Consider the following 22,045-nt stretch of genomic DNA (forward strand, 5'->3'; position numbering starts at 1 on the left):
GTTGTGGTGCCATATTCTTTCAATTTGTTAATAATGGATTTAATGGTGCTCCGTGGGATGTTCAAAGTTTTGGATATTTTTTTTTAGAACCCAACCCTGATCTGTACTTCTAAACCACTTTGTCCCTGACCTGTTTGGAGAGAACCCTGGTCTTGATGGTGCCGCCCCTTAGTGGTGTTGCAGACTCTGGGACCTTTCAGAACAGATATATATATATATATATATACACACACATACACACACTGAGATCATGTGACACTTAGATTGCACACAAGTAGACTTGATTAAATTAATTATGTGACTTCTGAAGGTAATTAGTTGCACCAGGTCTTATTTAGGGGCTTCATAGCAGAGGGGGTGAATACATATATATACACACACACACACACACACACACACACACACACACAACACTTTTACATTTTGGATTTTTTTTTAAACAAGTAATTTTTTAAATTTAACTTCACCAATTTGGACTATTTTGTGTATTTCCATTACATGAAATCCAAATAAAAATCTATTTAAAATTACAGGTTGTAAGGCAACAAAATAGGAAAACCGCCAGGGGGTGAATACTTTTGCAAGGCTCTGTAGAGTTGTATGGTTTTATAAACTGTGAAATCAATTGTTTTTGTTTGATATACATTTTAAAGTGAAAAATCTGAGTCTACGCAATTCTAATACTGTAGAACTGCCCATAAAATGATGCTTTGTAGTCCACACACACCAAGCCAGACATGGCTAGGATTTCTCTAGCTATTTAAACCCCCCCATTCCATCTACCCCAGTCTATATGTTATGGTAGTGTTATGGTAGTGTTATGGTAGGGACAGACAACTGTCAGGCTAGTGTTATGGTAGGGCTATGGTAGTGTTATGGTAGGGCTGGGGTGTTATGGTAGGGCTGTTTATGGTAGTGTTATGGTAGGGCTGGGGTAGTGTTATGGTAGTGTTATGGTAGGGCTGGGGTAGTGTTATGGTAGTGTTATGGTAGTGTTATGGTTATGGTAGTGTTATGGTAGGGCTGGGGTAGTGTTATGGTAGGGCTGGGGTAGTGTGTTATGGTAGGTTATGGGGGCTGTGTTATGGTAGTGCTGGGGTAGTGTTATGGTAGGGCTGGGGTAGTGTTATGGTAGGGCTGGGTAATGTTATGGTAGTGTTATGGTAGTGTTATGGTAGGGCTGGGGTAGTGTTATGGTAGGGGCTGGGGTAGTGTTATGGTAGGGCTGGGGTAGTGTTATGGTAGGGCTGGGTTATGGTAGTGTTATGGTAGTGTTGGGGTAGTGTTATGGTAGGGTGTTATGGTAGTGTTATGGTAGGGCTGGGGTAGTGTTATGGTAGTGTTGGGGTAGTGTTATGGTAGGGCTGGGGGTGTAGTGTTATGGTAGGGCTGGGGTAATGTTATGGTAGTGTTATGGTAGTGTTATGGTAGTGTTATGGTAGGGCTAGTGTTATGGTAGTGCTGGGGTAGTGTTATGGTAGGGCTGGGGTAGTGTTATGGTAGTGTTATGGTAGGGCTGGGGTAGTGTTATTTTAGTGTTATGGTAGGGCTATGGGGTAGTGTTATGGTAGGGTTGGGGTAGTGTTATGGTAGGGCTGGGGTAGTGTTATGGTAGTGTTATGGTAGTGTTATGGTAGTGTTATGGTAGTGTTATGGTAGTGTTATGGTAGGGCTGGGGTAGTGTTATGGTAGGGCTGGGGTAGTGTTATGGTAGGGCTGGGGTAGTGTTATGGTAGTGTTATGGTAGGGCTGGGGTAGTGTTATGGTAGGGCTGGGGTAGTGTTATGGTGTTATGGTAGTGCTGGGGTAGTGTTATGGTAGTGTTATGGTAGGCCTGGGGTAGTGTTATGGTAGTGTTATGGTAGGGCTGGGGTAGTGTTATGGTAGTGTTATGGTAGGGCTGGGGTAGTGTTATGGTAGTGTTATGGTAGTGTGTATGGTAGGGCTGGGGTAGTGTTATGGTAGTGTTATGGTAGGGCTGGGGTAGTGTTATGGTAGTGTTATGGTAGTGTTATGGTAGGGCTGGGGTAGTGTTATGGTAGTGTTATGGTAGGGCTGGGGTAGTGTTATGGTAGGGCTGGGGTAGTGTTATGGTAGGGCTGGGGTAGTGTTATGGTAGTGTTGGGGTAGTGTTATGGTAGGGTTGGGGTAGTGTTATGGTAGGGCTGGGTAGTGTTATGGTAGTGTTATGGTAGGGCTGGGGGTAGTGTTATGGTAGGGTTGGGGTAGTGTTATGGTAGTGTTATGGTAGTGTTATGGTAGGGCTGGGGTAGTGTTATGGTAGTGTTATGGTAGGGCTGGGGTAGTGTTATGGTAGTGTTATGGTAGTGTTATGGTAGGGCTGGGGTAGTGTTATGGTAGTGTTATGCTGGGGTAGTGTTATGGTAGGGTTGGGGTAGTGTTATGGTAGGGCTGGGGTAGTGTTATGGTAGGGGCTGGGGTAGTGTTATGGTAGGGCTGGGTAGTGTTATGGTAGGGCAGTGTTGGGGTAGTGTTATGGTAGTGTTGGGGTAGTGTTATGGGTGTTATGGTAGGGCTGGTAGTGTTATGGTAGTGTTATGGTAGGGCTGGGGTAGTGTTATGGTAGGGCTGGGGGTAGTGTTATGGTAGGGCTGGGGTAATGTTATGGTAGTGTTGGGGTAGTGTTATGGTAGGGGTAGTGCTATGGTAGGGCTGGGGTAATGTTATGGTAGTGTTGGGGTAGTGTTATGGTAGGGCTGGGGTAGTGTTATGGTAGTGTTATGGTAGGGCTGGGGTAGTGTTATGGTAGTGTTATGTTAGGGCTGGGGTAGTGTTATGGTAGTGTTATGGTAGGGCTGTTGTTATGGTAGTGTTATGGTAGGGCTGGGGTAGTGTTATGGTAGTTATGGTAGGGCTGGGGTAGTGTTATGGTAGGGCTGGGGTAGTGTTATGGTAGTGTTATGGTAGGGCTGGGGTAGTGTTATGGTAGTGGCTGGGGTAGTGTTATGGTAGTGTTATGCTGGGGTAGTGTTATGGTAGGGTTGGGGTAGTGTTATGGGGCTGGGGTAGTGTTATGGTAGTGTTGGGGTAGTGTTATGGTAGGGCTGGGGTAGTGTTATGGTAGGGTTGGGGTAGTGTTATGGTAGGGCTGGGGTAGTGTTATGGTAGTGCTGGGGTAGTGTTATGGTAGGGCTGGGGTAGTGTTATGGTAGTGTTGGGGTAGTGTTATGGTAGTGTTAGGTAGGGCTGGGGTAGTGTTATGGTAGTGTTATGGTAGGGCTGGGGTAGTGTTATGGTAGTGTTATGGTAGGGCTGGGGTAATGTTATGGTAGTGTTGGGGTAGTGTTATGGTAGGGCTGGGGTGTTATGGTGTGTTATGGTAGGGCTGTTATGGTAGGGCTGGTGTAGTAGGGCTGGGGTAGTGTTATGGTAGTGTTATGGTAGTGTTATGGTAGGGCTGGGGTAGTGTTATGGTAGGGCTGGGGTAGTGTTATGGTAGTGCTGGGGTAGTGTTATGGTAGGGCTGGGGTAGTGTTATGGTAGTGTTATGGTAGGGCTGGGGTAGTGTTATGGTAGGGCTGGGGTAGTGTTATGGTAGGTGTTATGTGTTATGGTAGGGCTGGGGTAGTGTTATGGTAGGGTTGGGGTAGTGTTATGGTAGGGCTGGGGTAGTGTTATGGTAGTGTTGTTGGGGGTAGTGTTATGGTAGGGCTGGGGTAGTGTTATGTGTTATGGTAGTGCTGGGGTAGTGCTATGGTAGGGCTGGGGTAGTGTTATGGTAGTGTTATGGTAGTGTTGGGGTAGTGTTATGGTAGTGTTGGGGTAGTGTTATGGTAGTGTTATGGTAGGGCTGGGGTAGTGTTATGGTAGGGTTGGGGTAGTGTTATGGTAGTGTTGGGGTAGTGTTATGGTAGGGCTGGGGTAGTGTTATGGTAGGGCTGGGGTAGTGTTATGGTAGTGTTGGGGTAGTGTTATGGTAGGGCTGGGGTAGTGTTATGGTAGTGTTATGGTAGGGCTGGGGTAGTGTTATGGTAGTGTTATGGTAGGGCTGGGGTAGTGTTATGGTAGTGTTATGGTAGGGCTGGGGTAGTGTTATGGTAGTGTTATGGTAGGGCTGGGGTAGTGTTATGGTAGTGTTGGGGTAGTGTTATGGTAGGGCTGGGGTAGTGTTATGGTAGGGCTGGGGTAGTGTTATGGTAGGGCTATGGTAGTGTTATGGTAGTGTTATGGTAGGGCTGGGGTAGTGTTATGGTAGGGCTGGGGTAGTGTTATGGTAGTGTTATGGTAGGGCTGGGGTAGTGTTATGGTAGTGTTATGGTAGGGCTGGGGTAGTGTTATGGTAGTGTTATGGGTAGGGCTGGGGTAGTGTTATGGTAGTGTTGGGGTAGTGTTATGGTAGGGCTGGTGGTAGTGTTATGGTAGTGTTATGGTAGGGCTGGGGTAGTGTTATGGTAGTGTTATGGTAGGGCTGGGGTAGTGTTATGGCAGTGTTGGGGTAGTGTTATGGTAGTGTTATGGTAGGGCTGGGGTAGTGTTATGGTAGTGTTATGGTAGGGCTGGGGTAGTGTTATGGTAGGGTTGGGGTAGTGTTATGGTAGGGCTGGGGTAGTGTTATGGTAGGGCTGGGGTAGTGTTATGGTAGGGCTGGGGTAGTGTTATGGTAGTGTTGGGGTAGTGTTATGGTAGTGTTGGGGTAGTGTTATGGTAGGGCTGGGGTTATGTGTGTTATGGTAGGGCTGGGGTAGTGTTATGGTAGTGTTATGGGGGTTGGGGTAGTGTTATGGTAGGGCTGTTATGGTAGTGTTATGGTAGGGCTGGGGTAGTGTTATGGTAGTGTTATGGTAGGGCTGGGGTAATGTTATGGTAGTGCTGGGGTAGTGTTATGGTAGTGTTATGGTAGGGCTGGGGTAGTGTTATGGTAGTGTTATGGTAGGGCTGGGGTAGTGTTATGGTAGTGTTGGGGTAGTGTTATGGTAGGGCTGGGGTAGTGTTATGGTAGGGCTGGGGTAGTGTTATGGTAGGGCTGGGTAGTGTTATGGTAGTGTTATGGTAGGGCTGGGGTAGTGTTATGGTAGTGGGGTAGTGTTATGGTAGTGTTATGGTAGGGCTGGGGTAGTGTTATGGTAGTGTTGGGGTAGTGTTATGGTAGGGCTGGGGTAATGTTATGGTAGTGTTGGGGTAGTGTTATGGTAGGGCTGGGGTAGTGTTATGGTAGTGTTATGGTAGGGCTGGGGTAGTGTTATGGTAGTGTTATGGTAGGGCTGGGGTAGTGTTATGGTAGTGTTATGGTAGGGCTGGGGTAGTGTTATGGTAGGGCTGGGGTAATGTGTTGGGGTAGTGTTATGGTAGGGCTGGGGTAGTGTTATGGTAGTGTTGGGGTAGTGTTATGGTAGTGTTGGGGTAGTGTTATGGTAGGGCTGGGGTAGTGTTATGGTAGTGTTATGGTAGGGCTGGGGGTAGTGTTATGGTAGGGCTGGGGAGTGTTATGGTAGTGTTATGGGGTAGTGTTATGGTAGTGTTATGGTAGGGCTGGGGTAGTGTTATGTTATGGTAGTGTTATGGTAGGGCTGGGGTAGTGTTATGGTAGTGTTATGGGGTAGTGTTATGGTTGTGTTATGGGTAGTGTTATGGTAGGGCTGGTGTGTTATGGTAGTGTTATGGTAGGGCTGGGGTAGTGTTATGGTAGTGTTATGGTAGGGCTGGGGTTGTTATGGTAGTGTTATGGTAGGGCTGGGGTTGTTATGGTAGTGTTATGGTAGTGTTATGGTAGTGTTATGGTAGTGTTATGGTAGGGTTATGGTAGTGTTATGGTAGTGTTATGGTAGGGCTGGTGTAGTGTTATGGTAGTGTTATGGTAGGGCTGGGGTAGTGTTATGGTAGTGTTATGGTAGGGCTGGGGTAGTGTTATGGTAGTGTTATGGTAGGGCTGGGGTAGTGTTATGGTAGTGTTATGGTAGGGCTGGGGTAGTGTTATGGTAGTGTTGGGGTAGTGTTATGGTAGGGCTGGGGTAGTGTTATGGTAGTGTTATGGTAGTGCTGGGGTAGTGCTATGGTAGGGCTGGGGTAGTGTTATGGTAGTGTTATGGTAGGGTTGGGGTAGTGTTATGGTAGTGTTATGGTAGTGTTATGGTAGTGTTATGGTAGTGCTGGGGTAGTGTTATGGTAGTGTTGGGGTAGTGTTATGGTAGGGCTGGGGTAGTGTTATGGTAGTGTTGGGGTAGTGTTATGGTAGGGCTGGGGTAGTGTTATGGTAGTGTTGGGGTAGTGTTATGGTAGTGTTGGGGTAGTGTTATGGTAGGGCTGGGGTAGTGTTATGGTAGGGCTGGGGTAATGTTATGGTAGTGTTGGGGTAGTGTTATGGTAGGGCTGGGGTAGTGTTATGGTAGGGCTGGGGTAGTGTTATGGTAGGGCTGGGGTAGTGTTATGGTAGGGCTGGTGTAGTGTTATGGTAGTGTTATGGTAGGGCTGGGGTAGTGTTATGGTAGGGCTGGGGTAGTGTTATGGTAGGGCTGGTGTAGTGTTATGGTAGTGTTATGGTAGGGCTGGGGTAGTGTTATGGTAGTGTTATGGTAGGGCTGGGGTAGTGTTATGGTAGTGTTATGGTAGGGCTGGGGTAGTGTTATGGTAGGGCTGGGGTAGTGTTATGGTAGTGATATGGTAGGGTTGGGGTAATGTTATGGTAGTGTTGGGTTAGTGTTATGGTAGTGTTGGGGTAGTGTTATGGTAGGGCTGGGGTAGTGTTATGGTAGTGTTATGGTAGGGCTGGGGTAGTGTTAAGGTAGTGTTATGGTAGGGCTGTTGTGGTAGGGCTGGGGTAGTGTTATGGTAGTGTTATGGTAGTGTTATGGTAGGGCTGGGGTAGTGTTATGGTAGTGTTATGGTAGGGCTATGGTAGTGTTATGGTAGTGTTGGGGTAGTGTTATGGTAGTGTTATGGTAGGGCTGGGGTAGTGTTATGGTAGGGTTGGGGTAGTGTTATGGTAGGGCTGGGGTAGTGTTATGGTAGGGCTGGGGTAGTGTTGGGGTAGTGTTATGGTAGGGCTGGGGTAGTGTTATGGTAGGGCTGGGGTAGTGTTATGGTAGGGCTGGGGTAATGTTATGGTAGTGTTGGGGTAGTGTTATGGTAGGGCTGGGGGTAGGGCTGGGGTAGTGTTATGGTAGGGCTGGGGTAGTGTTATGGTAGGGCTGGTGTAGTGTTATGGTAGGGCTGGGGTAGTGTTATGGTAGGGCTGGTGTTGTTATGGTAGTGTTATGGTAGGGCTGGGGTAGTGTTATGGTAGTGTTATGGTAGGGCTGGGGTAGTGTTATGGTAGTGTTATGGTAGGGCTGGGGTAGTGTTATGGTAGGGCTGGGGTAGTGTTATGGTAGTGATATGGTAGGGTTATGGTAATGTTATGGTAGTGTTGGGGTAGTGTTATGGTAGTGTTGGGGTAGTGTTATGGTAGGGCTGGGGTAGTGTTATGGTAGGGTTAGGGCTGGGGTAGTGTTATGGTAGTGTTGGGGTAGTGTTATGGTAGGGCTGGGGTAGTGTTATGGTAGGGCTGGGGTAGTGTTATGGTAGTGTTGGGGTAGTGTTATGGTAGTGTTATGGTAGTGTTATGGTAGGGCTGGGGTAGTGTTAAGGTAGTGTTATGGTAGGGCTGGGGTAGTGTTATGGTAGTGTTATGGTAGGGCTGGGGTAGTGTTATGGTAGTGTTGGGGTAGTGCTATGGTAGGGCTGGGGTAGTGTTATGGTAGTGTTATGGTAGTGTAATGGTAGGGCTGGGGTAGTGTTATGGTAGTGTTATGGTAGTGTTATGGTAGGGCTGGGGTAGTGTTATGGTAGTGTTATGGTAGTGTTATGGTAGGGTTAGTGTTATGGTAGTGTTATGGTAGGGCTGGGGTAGTGTTATGGTAGTGTTATGGTAGGGCTGGGGTAGTGTTATGGTAGGGCTGGGGTAGTGTTATGGTAGTGTTATGGTAGGGCTGGGGTAGTGTTATGGTAGTGTTATGGTAGGGCTGGGGTAATGTTATGGTAGTGTTGGGGTAGTGTTATGGTAGGGCTGGGGTAGTGCTATGGTAGGGCTGGGGTAGTGTTATGGTAGTGTTATGGTAGGGCTGGGGTAGTGTTATGGTAGGGCTGGGGTAATGTTATGGTAGTGTTGGGGTAGTGTTATGGTAGGGCTGGGGTAGTGTTATGGTAGTGTTATGGTAGGGCTGGGGTAGTGTTATGGTAGTGATATGGTAGGGCTGGGGTAGTGTTATGGTAGGGCTGGGGTAGTGTTATGGTAGTGATATGGTAGGGTTGGGGTAATGTTATGGTAGTGTTGGGTTTGGGGTAGTGTTATGGTAGTGTTGGGGTAGTGTTATGGTAGTGTTATGGTAGGGCTGGGGTAGTGTTAAGGTAGTGTTATGGTAGGGCTGGGGTAGTGTTATGGTAGGGCTGGGGTAGTGTTATGGTAGTGTTATGGTAGGGCTGGGGTAGTGTTATGGTAGTGTTATGGTAGGGCTATGGTAGTGTTATGGTAGTGTTGGGGTAGTGTTATGGTAGTGTTATGGTAGGGCTGGGGTAGTGTTATGGTAGGGTTATGGTAGTGTTATGGTAGGGCTGGGGTAGTGTTATGGTAGGGCTGGGGTAGTGTTGGGGTAGTGTTATGGTAGGGCTGGGGTAGTGTTATGGTAGGGCTGGGGTAATGTTATGGTAGTGTTGGGGTAGTGTTATGGTAGGGCTGGGGTAGGGCTGGGGTAGTGTTATGGTAGGGCTGGGGTAGTGTTATGGTAGGGCTGGTGTAGTGTTATGGTAGTGTTATGGTAGGGCTGGGGTAGTGTTATGGTAGGGCTGGTGTAGTGTTATGGTAGTGTTATGGTAGGGCTGGGGTAGTGTTATGGTAGTGTTATGGTAGGGCTGGGGTAGTGTTATGGTAGTGTTATGGTAGGGCTGGGGTAGTGTTATGGTAGGGCTGGGGTAGTGTTATGGTAGTGTTGGGGTAGTGCTATGGTAGGGCTGGGGTAGTGTTATGGTAGTGTTATGGTAGTGTTATGGTAGGGCTGGGGTAGTGTTATGGTAGTGTTATGGTAGTGTTATGGTAGTGTTATGGTAGGGCTGGGGTAGTGTTATGGTAGTGTTGGGGTAGTGTTATGGTAGGGCTGGGGTAGTGTTATGGTAGTGTTATGGTAGGGCTGGGGTAGTGTTATGGTAGTGTTATGGTAGGGCTGGGGTAGTGTTATGGTAGGGCTGGGGTAGTGTTATGGTAGTGTTATGGTAGGGCTGGGGTAGTGTTATGGTAGTGTTATGGTAGGGCTGGGGTAATGTTATGGTAGTGTTATGGTAGTGTTATGGTAGGGCTGGGGTAGTGCTATGGTAGGGCTGGGGTAGTGTTATGGTAGTGTTATGGTAGGGCTGGGGTAGTGTTATGGTAGGGCTGGGGTAATGTTATGGTAGTGTTATGGTAGTGTTATGGTAGGGCTGGGGTAGTGTTATGGTAGTGTTATGGTAGGGCTGGGGTAGTGTTATGGTAGGGCTGGGGTAGTGTTATGGTAGTGTTATGGTAGGGCTGGGGTAGTGTTATGGTAGTGTTATGGTAGGGCTGGGGTAGTGTTATGGTAGTGTTATGGTAGGGCTGGGGTAGTGTTATGGTAGTGTTATGGTAGGGCTGGGGTAGTGTTATGGTAGTGTTATGGTAGTGTTATGGTAGGGCTGGGGTAGTGTTATGGTAGTGTTGGGGTAGTGTTATGGTAGTGCTGGGGTAGTGCTATGGTAGGGCTGGGGTAGTGTTATGGTAGTGTTAGGGTAGTGTTATGGTAGGGCTGGGGTAAAACGTGGGGTAAAACGTGGAGCTCTAGAGTAGGACAGCATTGGAACTAGCTAAATTCAAGACCCAGGTAGTAGTGCAGGTTGGAGGAGTGCTGTGCTGCCATGACTGAGTGGGGAAGACAGAGGGATTCGTAGAACACTCCAGCTCATTATAGTGCACTAATAGGTTCCCTCCCTCTCTACAGGTTGACAGAAACAGAGGGATTCGTAGAACACTCCAGCTCATTATAGTGCACTAATAGGTTCCCTCCCTCTCTACAGGTTGACAGAAACAGAGGGATATCGTAGAACACTCCAGCTCATTATAGTGCACTAATAGGTTCCCTCCCTCTCTACAGGTTGACAGAAACAGAGGGATTCGTAGAACACTCCAGCTCATTATAGTGCACTAATAGGTTCCCTCCCTCTCTACAGGTTGACAGAAACAGAGGGATTCGTAGAACACTCCAGCTCATTATAGTGCACTAATAGGTTCCCTCCCTCTCTACAGGTTGACAGAAACAGAGGGATTCGTAGAACACTCCAGCTCATTATAGTTCACTAATAGGTTCCCTCCCTCTCTACAGGTTGACAGAAACACAGAGGGATTCGTAGAACACTCCAGCTCATTATAGTGCACTAATAGGTCCCCTCCCTCTCTACAGGTTGACAGACGGTGTATCTCCAGTCTACTGGACTCTGGCTCCTGGCATCTCCACACCGTTCTTCTCACTGACACACAGGTCAGTGTTAATGATTAATGTTATTTACTGGTTGTTTAAGCACAGAAATGCACTGTGAGCTTAGCACAACGTTCTCTATAGACAGACCTGATGATGATGTAGTGGACTAGCAACTGATCTACAGTCAGGTATATTCTACCACCCGAATGGTTAATATTAGCATTGTGCGTATGGTAATCTGATCCTAGATCTGTGGTATGGTGGATTGAGTGTCCATCTTCACCCAATGTGTGTTGTCAGTGCAGCGAGGCAACAGGTGTCATGCCTTGGTCTATATTTACTATTACAGTGCTTTGCCTCCACCTTGTGGATATGTGATATAACTACATCAGCAGTGATTTTGTGTTGTGATGAATGTATTCATTGGAGATCATTTGGATTCAAGATGAATGCAGACAGTAATGCAGACAGTGATCTGGTTGATTGTTAGCAATCCTTCCCTGATGGCCAATGACGCATTGATACGGGCCCAACATTTATTCTATAGTCAAATGCACCTCTTACCAGTGCAATAACATGTCTATATTGGGCTTCCTGCAGACTAATCTAGATATTACTGTAGCCTGCTGGTATGTTAGCTTTACCACGGCCTCCAAGAGTTCTGGACCTTTCTGGCAGAACACGGGGTTACATTGTAGCAGGCGAGCGGCTCCCAGCTCCTTTATAGCTGTTCTGTCCCTCAATTACTACATTAGAAAGAGAAAACGTTCATGGAATGAAAACCTCCCAGTGCAGAGAGGCATCAGACAGACCTGGGTTGAAGTACTATTTCAAATACATCATTTGCTTGACTGAGCTTTACTGGCTTTAACACAGACCAATGGAATAGTCCAATAGCTGCACACGTTAACCCATCTACAACTCTAGATAGACTAGAGGGCAAACTCTCAAAGTATTGGATCGAATACCTAGGATAGGATAAAGTAATCCTTCTCACCCCCCCCCCCCCTTAAAAGATTTAGATGCACTACTGTTCCACTGGATGTCATAAGGTGAAAGCACCAATTTGTAAGTCGCTCTGGATAAGAGCGTCTGCTAAATGACTTAAATGTAATGTAAATGAGTTGAAATATCTTGTACGAGGAGGAGGAGACATGGGGAGGAGACATGGGGAGGAGACATGGGGAGGAGACATGGGGAGGAGACATGGGAACCCACTGGTCGGGGCACTTTAACTCTACACAACTCCCCAAACTGGCTCCTTCACATCCTGTCCATTGGGTTTGGTCGGCACACGGTAGCTTCAGTCCTGGTAGCCATGACAACACCTGCTGTAGCTAGCTCGCCTGCAGTCTAGAAAGCGGTTTTAAAATCTGACTGTAGGAGGATTAACTCCCCTCTAGACACTGATATAAAAATCAGGTTGTATGCGATTACCCCCAAATGGCTAAGGTTAGGTTTAGTGGGGGTTAATCTGCTCCTAGATCTGTGTGTGTTGGGTCTGAGAGCCACAAGGACACAACACATGTAGAGGTAAATGTCTATGGATCTGTCTGCCTATACAGCCATGAGAGTGAAGGTGGTCATGTGTTTCAGAGGACATAGTAACTGCCATTATTGCCTGTTTGCTATGAATTTAACACAGTAACCAGTGGGCTTTGATATGATTAAATATACATCTTTGCAGCCTTTCTTGCTCACCATATAACTTTGTCTCGTATTTGTGATTGGAAAACGAAAAGTCGACGAGGCTATGTGCAATAGGAGTTTAGATTTAAGCTAGGCCTAGTTGTGTCATCACTTTACTCTCCTATATGCAGATCAACAAATCAACAGACTGTCAGTCAGTCTGATATGAGACGCAGTGGCCTCTTATGTTCATACAGTAAAGTAGTGTAACGGTCAACACTTCTACCCAAGAGGCTACATTATTGTACGACACGACACTCCCCACAAGGTTCGATTTGTTGCGCACTTGACTGTTCACCTGCAATGATAGTCTCGCTGCCCCGCAATGAAGCAACAATGCCGAGATAAGAACTCTTCAGCGTTCCAATCCACCAGCGGTGGCACAGCCTAGTTTATGCATTGTGAGAAAACAACGACTGGTAAATAGATACATAAACCAGTAACCCATCTGTTTGGTTGGTTGGTTTTCTGTTTATTGTGAAAGTAGAAGTGATAGGCTATGTCCATGATATGTGAATTGCAGGCAAGTAGACTACAACTTCGACCAGAGAGTCCACAAGCACACCACACCACCCGGACTGGAGGCTTTGACATCCGCGTGAGCTCGTCTCTGTTCTCCAGCGTTTCCTACCATCCTAAATCTGACCGTCGGGAAAAGAACTGACAATCTTACAACACCGGTAATGAAACAGCTAGAAATATAATGTACAGAATCCCGATTAAAGGTTTCAAGTTACAACGGATACTATCTTACCTCGTAATGCTTCATCTTGGCAGTTTGTGCTCGCTTTCATCCAAGGTGAGCGACGGGTCGTGCCTTCCAATCAGAGCAAGAGGAAGCAGTGATGGCTTTCAGGTACCCAATTGGTCCAATGATTGGGAAGTCCAATGGTTACCTATTTAATATCACGTCCAATCAATGGGTCGGAAAGCTAAGTAGATGTGCCGTACTTCCCGTACTGTAGCCAATGGGGGAGTAGATTCAAAAATGGAGTGATTCGTTTGGACAAATGGGAGATGCGGGGTAAATTGTATTAGCGGGTGATTATATTAGTAAATCTTACGTTATCAACACCAGGGACAAGCTACATACTGACTTTACAGATGAGCTATTTGACTTCGTAGATTACTGACTGTTATATTGGGCATAATGTGTCAGCGATGGTTTTCAAAAGCAGCAAGGCTGTTTGCCAAGGACAGGCCTGGACCTCTTTGTGGGCATTTGACCAAGAAGAGGCTAGTAAAAGTTGAAATAACGTCATTATTTAAATAGAGAAAGGACAGGGCTCAACCTAACGCATAGTACCTATAAACCTGAAGCATAGCGAGGACTACACCTATAGTTCCAACAAACGCGACAGACAAACCACATTATGAGGGAATCAGTTTTGTTCAGGGGATCCATATAGGTTTTCCTCTGCGCAGTTTGCAGACACATTGTGAAACATTCTGTTCACTAACACGAATCGTTTGATACATCCAGTGAGTATAAACAAGTCTATATACGATGTGAGTAAAAAAAAAGGCCATGGTGGCAAAGTAAATACAATATAGCAAGTAAAACACTGGAATGGTAGATTTGCAGTGGAAGAATGTGCAAAGTAGAAATAAAAATAATGGGTTGAGTTTCGGCTCGACCACAGAGGCGTGTCCTGTCGAACTGTCAAACTCAGTGACGCTCTGTTAGGCGTGATCGGTCCCAGGAACTTTCGTCCGATAGGAGTTGAACTGCGTTCAGACTCTTCCTGATGCTGCTAGAAAATTCTCGAACTTTCTGCGCGGGTATAAACTAGAATGGGTCCCAAGCGGAGCTGGCAGAACGGTAGCGTTCTTCAACAGTAAGTGTACAGTTCAGGTTAGGCTTTAATACGTTTATATACCATTCCATAGATATACTACCTGCAACCGGACCAGCGCATTTAAAGAGAACTACCCGTCTACCTTGTGCGAATCTGATTGGCAGTCAGCACAGGCTCAAGCAAGGGAGCTTTAAACTATTTCTCGCAGTTATTCGGAATTAACACACCGACAGCTACATGGTGAAAATGGGTAAAGACTACTATAATGTTCTGGGCATACAGAAAGGGGCGACGGAGGACGAGATCAAGAAGGCTTATCGCAAGCAGGCTCTGCGTTACCACCCGGATAAAAACAAGTCTCCCAAAGCCGAGGACAAGTTTAAAGAAATAGCTGAAGCTTATGACGTTCTGAGCGACCCAAAGAAAAAGGACATTTACGACCGATTCGGTGAAGAAGGTACGTGTTCTATTGACCAGACACAACTTGTTATTATTAAAAGTGATGAATAAATACACGTTGTTTTCCGAAGTACTTTAGTTAGGGAGGCCTATCGGAAACGATTTCAAAGCTGCGATTATAAAGATGTAAAGCTGAATCATTGTCGCTGGACATTTGGATGAGTATTACGGCGAAAAGGCATTTCAAGATCTGTCTCAAGAACCTGCCTCTTTTCCTCTGATAATCTACTATTCTTCAGTGTTGCTGAAATCGTTGTATTTCTAGTGTTCTAACGCTTTGGGCCACAGAAGTTCCAAAAACAAACGCTATATGCTTATAACAAACCAAGCAATAGCTCATAAACCTTCCCTCCTCGGCCTGTGTGAGCAACAGTTTATAAGCCTACATTTCTTAGCCTATGTGAGCTATATTTTATAACGAGAAAGGGCAAGACAGCAGGTTTATCGCATCTATCAGTTTTCCCCCATTCTCCATTCTTATGATTGTGCTGCAAGGGATTCGCGAGTTCCAACAAGAATCCCTTGCAGCACAATCATAAGAATGGAGGAGGGGGAAAAAACGGATAGATACAATAACACTGCACGCCAAGAGCGGAGCGGCGAGGGAGAGGTGCGCGCCCACTACTGGAAGGTTCGGGCGCTGACGTCACCGCGGGGCGGAGAGTTTGACTTTGACAGTTTGGCGCTGGCCTGTCAGCAAGTTTCTCAAACGACAGATGGTGTGGCTGTGTACTCCTTAGTATGTGAAATGGCTAGCTAGTTAGCGGTGGTGCGCGCTAATAGCGTTTCAATCGGTGACGTCACTTGCTCTGAGACCTTGAAGTAGTGGTTCCTTGCTCTGCAAGGGCCGCGGCTTTTCTGGAGCGATGGGTAGCGATGCTTTGTGGTGACTGTTGTTGATGTGTGCAGAGGGTCCCAGAGGGGACGGACTAAAATTATACTGTTACACTAGGTTAAAACGGTGCTGCTGTGTTCTTATCAGTTGTCTTTAAAGACCAGTCTAGATAACTCAATGGTCAAGCTGCATCATTCCGTGTATAGCAACAGACACTGTAGACCACAGGAGGGTGGTGGCACCTTAATTGGGGAGGATGGGCTCATGGTTATGACTGGAGCGGAAGTGGTGGAATGGTATCAAATACATCAGACACATTGTTTCCAGGTGTCTGATGCCGTTCCATTTGCTCTGTTCTGGCCATTATTATACAGTGCAGCCTCCCTTCTCCCTTCTATCTGTTCCTCCCTTCTATACACACAGTGTTCCTCCCTTCTATCTCTACACACAGTGTTCCTCCCTTCTATCTCTACACACAGAGCGTTCCTCCCTTCTATCCCTACACACAGTGTTCCTCCCTTCTATCTCTACACACAGTGTTCCTCCCTTCTATCTCTACACACAGAGCGTTGCTCCCTTCTAGCCCTACACACAGTGTTCCTCCCTTCTATCTCTACACACAGAGCGTTCCTCCCTTCTATCTCTACACACAGAGCGTTCCTCCCTTCTATCTCTACACACAGAGCGTTCCTCCCTTCTATCTCTACACACAGAGCGTTCCTCCCATCCCTACACACAGAGCGTTCCTCCCATCTAGCCCTCCACACAGAGCGTTCCTCCCATCTAGCCCTCCACACAGAGCGTTCCTCCCATCTAGCCCTCCACACAGAGCGTTCCTCCCATCTAGCCCTCCACACAGAGCGTTCCTCCCATCTAGCCCTCCACACAGAGCGTTCCTCCCATCTAGCCCTCCACACAGAGCGCGTCCCATCCTCCAGAGCGTCCTCCCATCTAGCCCTCCACACAGAGCGTTCCTCCCGTCCTCCCATCTAGCCCTCCACACAGAGCGTTCCCATCTCCACACAGAGCGTTCCTCCCAGCCCTCCACACAGAGCGTTCCTCCCGTCTAGCCCTCCACACAGAGCGTTCCTCCCGTCTAGCCCTCCACACAGAGCGTTCCTCCCGTCTAGCCCTCCACACAGAGCGTTCCTCCCGTCTAGCCCTCCACACAGAGCGTTCCTCCCGTCTAGCCCTACACACAGAGCGTTCCTCCCGTCTAGCCCTACACACAGAGCGTTCCTCCCTTCTATCTAGCCCCTACACACAGATCTCTACACACAGCGTTCCTCCCTACACACAGAGCCTTCTAGCCCTACACACAGAGCGTTCCTCCCGTCTAGCCCTACACACAGAGCGTTCCTCCCGTCTAGCCCTACACACAGAGCGTTCCTCCCGTCTAGCCCTACACACAGAGCGTTCCTCCCTTCTATCTCTACACACAGAGCGTTCCTCCCTTCTATCTCTACACACAGAGCGTTCCTCCCTTCTATCTCTACACACAGAGCCTTCCTCCCTTCTAGAGCCCTCCCTTCTATCTCTACACACAGAGCGTTCCTCCCTTCTATCTCTACACACAGAGCGTTCCTCCCTTCTATCTCTACACACAGAGCGTTCCTCCCTTCTATCTCTACACACAGAGCGTTCCTCCCTTCTATCTCTACACACAGAGCGTTCCTCCCTTCTATCTCTACACACAGAGCGTTCCTCCCTTCTATCTCTACACACAGAGCCTTCCTCCCTTCTATCTCTACACACAGAGCGTTCCTCCCTTCTATCTCTACACACAGAGCGTTCCTCCCTTCTATCTCCCGTACCCTACACACAGAGCGTTCCTCCCATCTAGCCCCTCCCGTCACACAGAGCGTTCCTCCCATCTAGCCCTACACACAGAGCGTTCCTCCCTAGCCCTACACAGAGCCCTCCCACCCTACACACAGAGCGTTCCTCCCATCTAGCCCTACACACAGAGCGTTCCTCCCATCTAGCCCTACACACAGAGCGTTCCTCCCATCTAGCCCTACACACAGAGCGTTCCTCCCATCTAGCCCTACACACACAGCGTTCCTCCCATCTACACACAGCCCTCCCATCTACCCTACACACAGAGCGTTCCTCCCATCTAGCCCTAGCCCTCCCATCTAGCACACAGCGTTCCTCCCATCTAGCCCTCCACACACACAGAGCGTTCCTCCCATCTAGCCCTACACACACACAGCGTTCCTCCCATCTAGCCCTACACACAGCCCTCCCATCTAGCCCTACACACAGTGTTCCTCCCATCTAGCCCTACACACAGAGCGTTCCTCCCATCTAGCCCTCCACACACAGCCCTCCACACACAGCGTTCCTCCCATCTAGCCCTACACACAGAGCGTTCCTCCCATCTAGCCCTCCACTAGCCCAGACTCATTGTTTCCACAACCATGGGTGCATCTGCACATAGGAAATGTTTACAAAACATATATTGAAAGAAGTCTGGACCAAAGCCACAAATGTTTAACTCTCTCTCTCTCTCTCCTCCCGCTTCCCCCCCCCCCCTCCCTTCCTCCCTCTCCTCTCCAGGGTTGAAAGGAGGAGGCTCCCCAGGAGGAGGGGGTGTTCCCGGGGGCCCTAGTTTCAGCTACTCCTTCCAAGGCGACCCCCACGCCATCTTCGCCGAGTTCTTCGGGGGCCGGAGCCCCTTCGACCAGTTCTTCCCCCGAAACGGTGGGGGCCCAGACGGGGACAACATGGACACTGACGATCCCTTCGCCCGTTTCGGGATGGGGGGCGGTGGCATGGGGGGGTTCCCCCGTTCCTTCAGCACAGGGATGGGGGGAGGGGGGATGGGGGGGCAGATGGTTGAGAAGCACCAGGACCCACCCGTGCTCCACGACCTCAGGGTAACCTTAGAGGAGGTTGGTTGGTTGACTTATGTTATTTGACCATTCAAGGTATCCATATACACACAGCACATCATACAATTTAAAAATTGGTGAACGCACCAATTTGTAAGTCGCTCTGGATAAGAGCGTCTGCTAAATGACTTAAATGTAAATGTAAATGTAAAAAGTTGTGTAGGATAACACCATAAAGCCTGGTTTCCATGGTGGTCTTTTGTAAAGGTGCTCTCAGGCTGCACTAAGAGAATGAAGATATCCCACAAGCGGCTGAACGCAGACAGACGGACCCTCCGGATGGAGGACAAGATCCTGGAGGTGGAGATAAAGAAGGGATGGAAGGAGGGGACGAAGGTCACCTTCCCTAAAGAGGGGGACGAGACGCCGACTAACATCCCGGCAGACGTGGTGTTCGTGGTCAAGGATAAGCCACACCCGGTGTTCCGGCGAGACGGCTCTGACATCGTTTACCCCGCCAAGGTCTCCCTCAGAGAGGTAAGGCAGAGTGGTCTGAACTTTAACTCAACTAAATATACTTTATTTTTACACGATCCTCTCCAAGTGCTCGCTAAACAAATTGATAGCACTTAGAATGACTCATTCTTGAACCTACAGACAACTGTTTGTATGTAGACTAGAGTGATGAAGTGTAACATCTCTCTCCCCCTCTTCTCTCTCCCCCTCTTTCTCTCCGCCCCCTCTTCTCTCTCCGCCCCCTCTTCTCTCTCCGCCCCCTCTTCTCTCTCCGCCCCCTCTTCTCTCTCCGCCTCTCTCTCTCTCTCTCTCTCCGCCCCTTCTCTCTCTCCGCCCCCTCTTCTCTCTCCGCCCCCTCTTCTCTCTCTCCGCCCCCTCTTCTCTCTCCCTCCCCTCTTCTCTCTCTCTCCCCCTCTTCTCTCTCTCCTCCCCCTCTTCTCTCTCTCCGCCCCCTCTTCTCTCTCTCCGCCCCCTTCTCTCTCTCCGCCCCTCTTCTCTCTCTCGCTCTCTCTCTCACTCTCTCTCTCTCTCCCCCCTCTTCAGGCGCTGTGCGGCTGCACGGTCATCGCCCCCACGTTGGACGGCAGGACAGTAACCGTGACGACAGGGGACGTGGTGCGTCCTGGGATGAAACGCCGCATCACGGGGGAGGGGCTTCCTCTGCCCAAGCGGCCCGATCGCCGCGGTGACCTGCTGGTGGAGTACGAGGTTGCGTTTCCGGAGAGACTGAGTCAGAGTGCCAAGGAGACCATCGCACAGGTGCTTCCATCCTAGTCCTGATGGCTATAAACTATGAACGTCTTCAGGACAAAACGGACGGAGCAGACGAACAGTGAAAGGCAACATGTGGCTGTCCTCCCTATCGACCAAAGAACGTTTATCAACGCCATTTTCTGTTCCTTTCCAGACGATTCTGTGTTGAATCGCCATCGTTCGTCGACACCCATCAGGTGACCTACTGCGCACGGCCAACTTTCGTTACGGTGTCTCTTGACCTTTAGTTGAGGAAACTGTCACTCTGGACCTCGTGAGTCCACTTCAGAACCACTAGTGAACTGAGGAAACTGTCACTCTGGACCTCGTGAGTCCACTTCAGAACCACTAGTGAACTGAGGAAACTGTCACTCTGGACCTCTGCTGCCATGTATCTATTCTAGGGGTTTAGGTATCATGGGTTGTTTTCATGTATCTATTCTAGGGGTTTAGGTATCATGGGTTGTTTTCATGGTTTTGGATTCTGATCAAATCAATAGAAAGTATTGCCACTGATCACTGATCAATACCCATAGTGTGATAATGCCCATAGTGTGATAATGCCCATAGTGTGATAATGCCCATAGTGTGATAATGCCCGTAGTGTGATAATGCCCGTAGTGTGATAATGCCCATAGTGTGATAATGCCCACAGTGTGATAATGCCCACAGTGTGATAATGCCCATAGTGTGATAATGCCCGTAGTGTGATAATGCCCGTAGTGTGATAATGCCCATAGTGTGATAATGCCCATAGTGTGATAATGCCCATAGTGTGATAATGCCCATAGTGTGATAATACCAGTAGTCATTGGTTTAGAAGAGAAACAACGCTATTGGAATGTATAGAAATATAATCTATAGAACGGACCTTCCCATTCAAGTCAATGCTGATTCCATTTCTATGCTTGAATGGTCTTTACTTTTCCAGGATGCCTACAATAACAGGGTGGAGGGAAGTGTGAGTGAGAGCTGTGTGTTTCGGCTAGTGTGTATGAGTTAGCTAACTAGGTGAACTTTATGTACAGAAATGGTTTGGAACGTATGACTTGCTGTAGGATCTGGGCTATGTATGGTGTAACTGTTAGATTGGGTACTATGTATGGTGTAACTGTTAGATTGGGTACTATGTATGGTGTAATTGTTAGATTGGGTACTATGTATGGTGTAACTGTTAGATTGGGGAATATGTATGGTGTAACTGTTAGATTGGGTACTATGTATGGTGTAACTGTTAGATTGGGTACTATGTATGGTGTAACTGTTAGATTGGGTACTATGTATGGTGTAACTGTTAGATTGGGTACTATGTATGGTGTAACTGTTAGATTGGGGAATATGTATGGTGTAACTGTTAGATTGGGTACTATGTATGGTGTAACTGTTAGATTGGGTACTATGTATGGTGTAACTGTTAGATTGGGTACTATGTATGGTGTAACTGTTAGATTGGGTACTATGTATGGTGTAACTGTTAGATTGGGTACTATGTATGGTGTAACTGTTAGATTGGGGAATATGTATGGTGTAACTGTTAGGACAGTAACCATGGGAGATATAGGCTTTCATGTTAAACCCATAGCATTCCTCTTTACTCAGTATTATACCCAACATGTATCGTTGCCACCTGTTGTTGATGCAGTAAGTGAGAACTATCCAGAAACTCATATAAAGCTGTTTAATTGAGCAAAGAATATCAACTTTTGCTGTGTAATTATTTATGCATTGAAATGGAAGATCCCTCACCTCAATATAGGGACCATTATTTCTCCTTCAAAACAGGAACTAGTTTTATATTTAAATCATGTAGTTTATATTCAAGGAATACTTTTAAGAAAAACGTTAACCCTGGACAGAATCTTCTAAAACTACAACCAGACTTAGTTTGCTATACATTTGTCATGTATGTATTATATTTCTGAACAGTTTTCTATACATTTGTTTTCTATGTATGAATAATTTTCACAGTTTGCTATACATTTTTCATTAGATAAATGGATCAGTTTGTCTCTGTACAGATTTTCTATGTAATAACTTTCATATCTGGTATGACTCAACACTATATTTCTTCAGATAAATGCATCCTGTGTGTCTCTGTAGAAAGCCTGTGTCTATGTATGCTGATGACTCAACACTATATACACGTCAGCTACAACAGCAGTGTGTGTGCAGCCTGTGTCTATGTATGCTGATGACTCAACACTATATACACGTCAGCTACTACAGCAGTGTGTGTGCAGCCTGTGTCTATGTATGCTGATGACTCAACACTATATACACCAGCTACTACAGCAGCCTGTGTCTATGTATGCTGATGACTCAACACTATATACACGTCAGCTACTACAGCAGTGTGTGTGCAGCCTGTGTCTATGTATGCTGATGACTCAACACTATATACACCAGCTACTACAGCAGCCTGTGTCTATGTATGCTGATGACTCAACACTATTTACACGTCAGCTACTACAGCAGTGTGTGTGCAGCCTGTGTCTATGTATGCTGATGACTCAACACTATATACACGTCAGCTACTACAGCAGTGTGTGTGCAGCCTGTGTCTATGTATGCTGATGACTCAACACTGTATACACGTCAGCTACTACAGCAGGTGAGAGTGGTGAGGAAGGTGGCGATGATGATGATGATGGTGATACAGATTATGATATTCTGGCTACTTAACTAAAAAAGTGACAGCTGATCTTTGCTATAATGTCTAATCAAAAGATCAGTTGTGACTAT

General features: G+C 47.4%; 2 protein-coding genes across 3 annotated transcripts in view; one reads left to right on the forward strand and one right to left on the reverse strand.

The window, feature by feature from the left end:
* The window catches only part of tecrb (trans-2,3-enoyl-CoA reductase b), a 67,208-nt gene extending 54,253 nt beyond the window's left edge, over positions 1–12,955 (reverse strand). The window contains exon 1 of one of the 2 annotated variants that reach the window (XM_065016592.1): positions 12,859–12,955. In XM_065016592.1, the coding sequence (XP_064872664.1) occupies positions 12,859–12,898 (40 nt within the window). In that variant the 5' untranslated portion in view covers positions 12,899–12,955. The remainder of the gene's footprint in view (positions 1–12,858) is intronic. The other variant, XM_065016591.1, reaches the window with a different exon arrangement.
* Positions 12,956–13,236: 281 nt separating this feature from the next.
* LOC115127631 (dnaJ homolog subfamily B member 1-like) lies at positions 13,237–20,997 on the forward strand. Its single transcript, XM_065016589.1, has 4 exons — positions 13,237–14,360; positions 17,760–18,094; positions 18,302–18,571; positions 19,094–20,997. Exons 1-4 carry the CDS (start codon positions 14,141–14,143, stop codon positions 19,322–19,324), a joined length of 1,056 nt encoding a protein of 351 aa, XP_064872661.1. The 5' UTR covers positions 13,237–14,140; the 3' UTR covers positions 19,325–20,997.
* Positions 20,998–22,045: the final 1,048 nt, after the last annotated feature.

This window comes from Oncorhynchus nerka, unplaced genomic scaffold (assembly GCF_034236695.1).
Source record: "Oncorhynchus nerka isolate Pitt River unplaced genomic scaffold, Oner_Uvic_2.0 unplaced_scaffold_962, whole genome shotgun sequence".
Lineage (NCBI taxonomy): Eukaryota > Metazoa > Chordata > Actinopteri > Salmoniformes > Salmonidae > Oncorhynchus > Oncorhynchus nerka.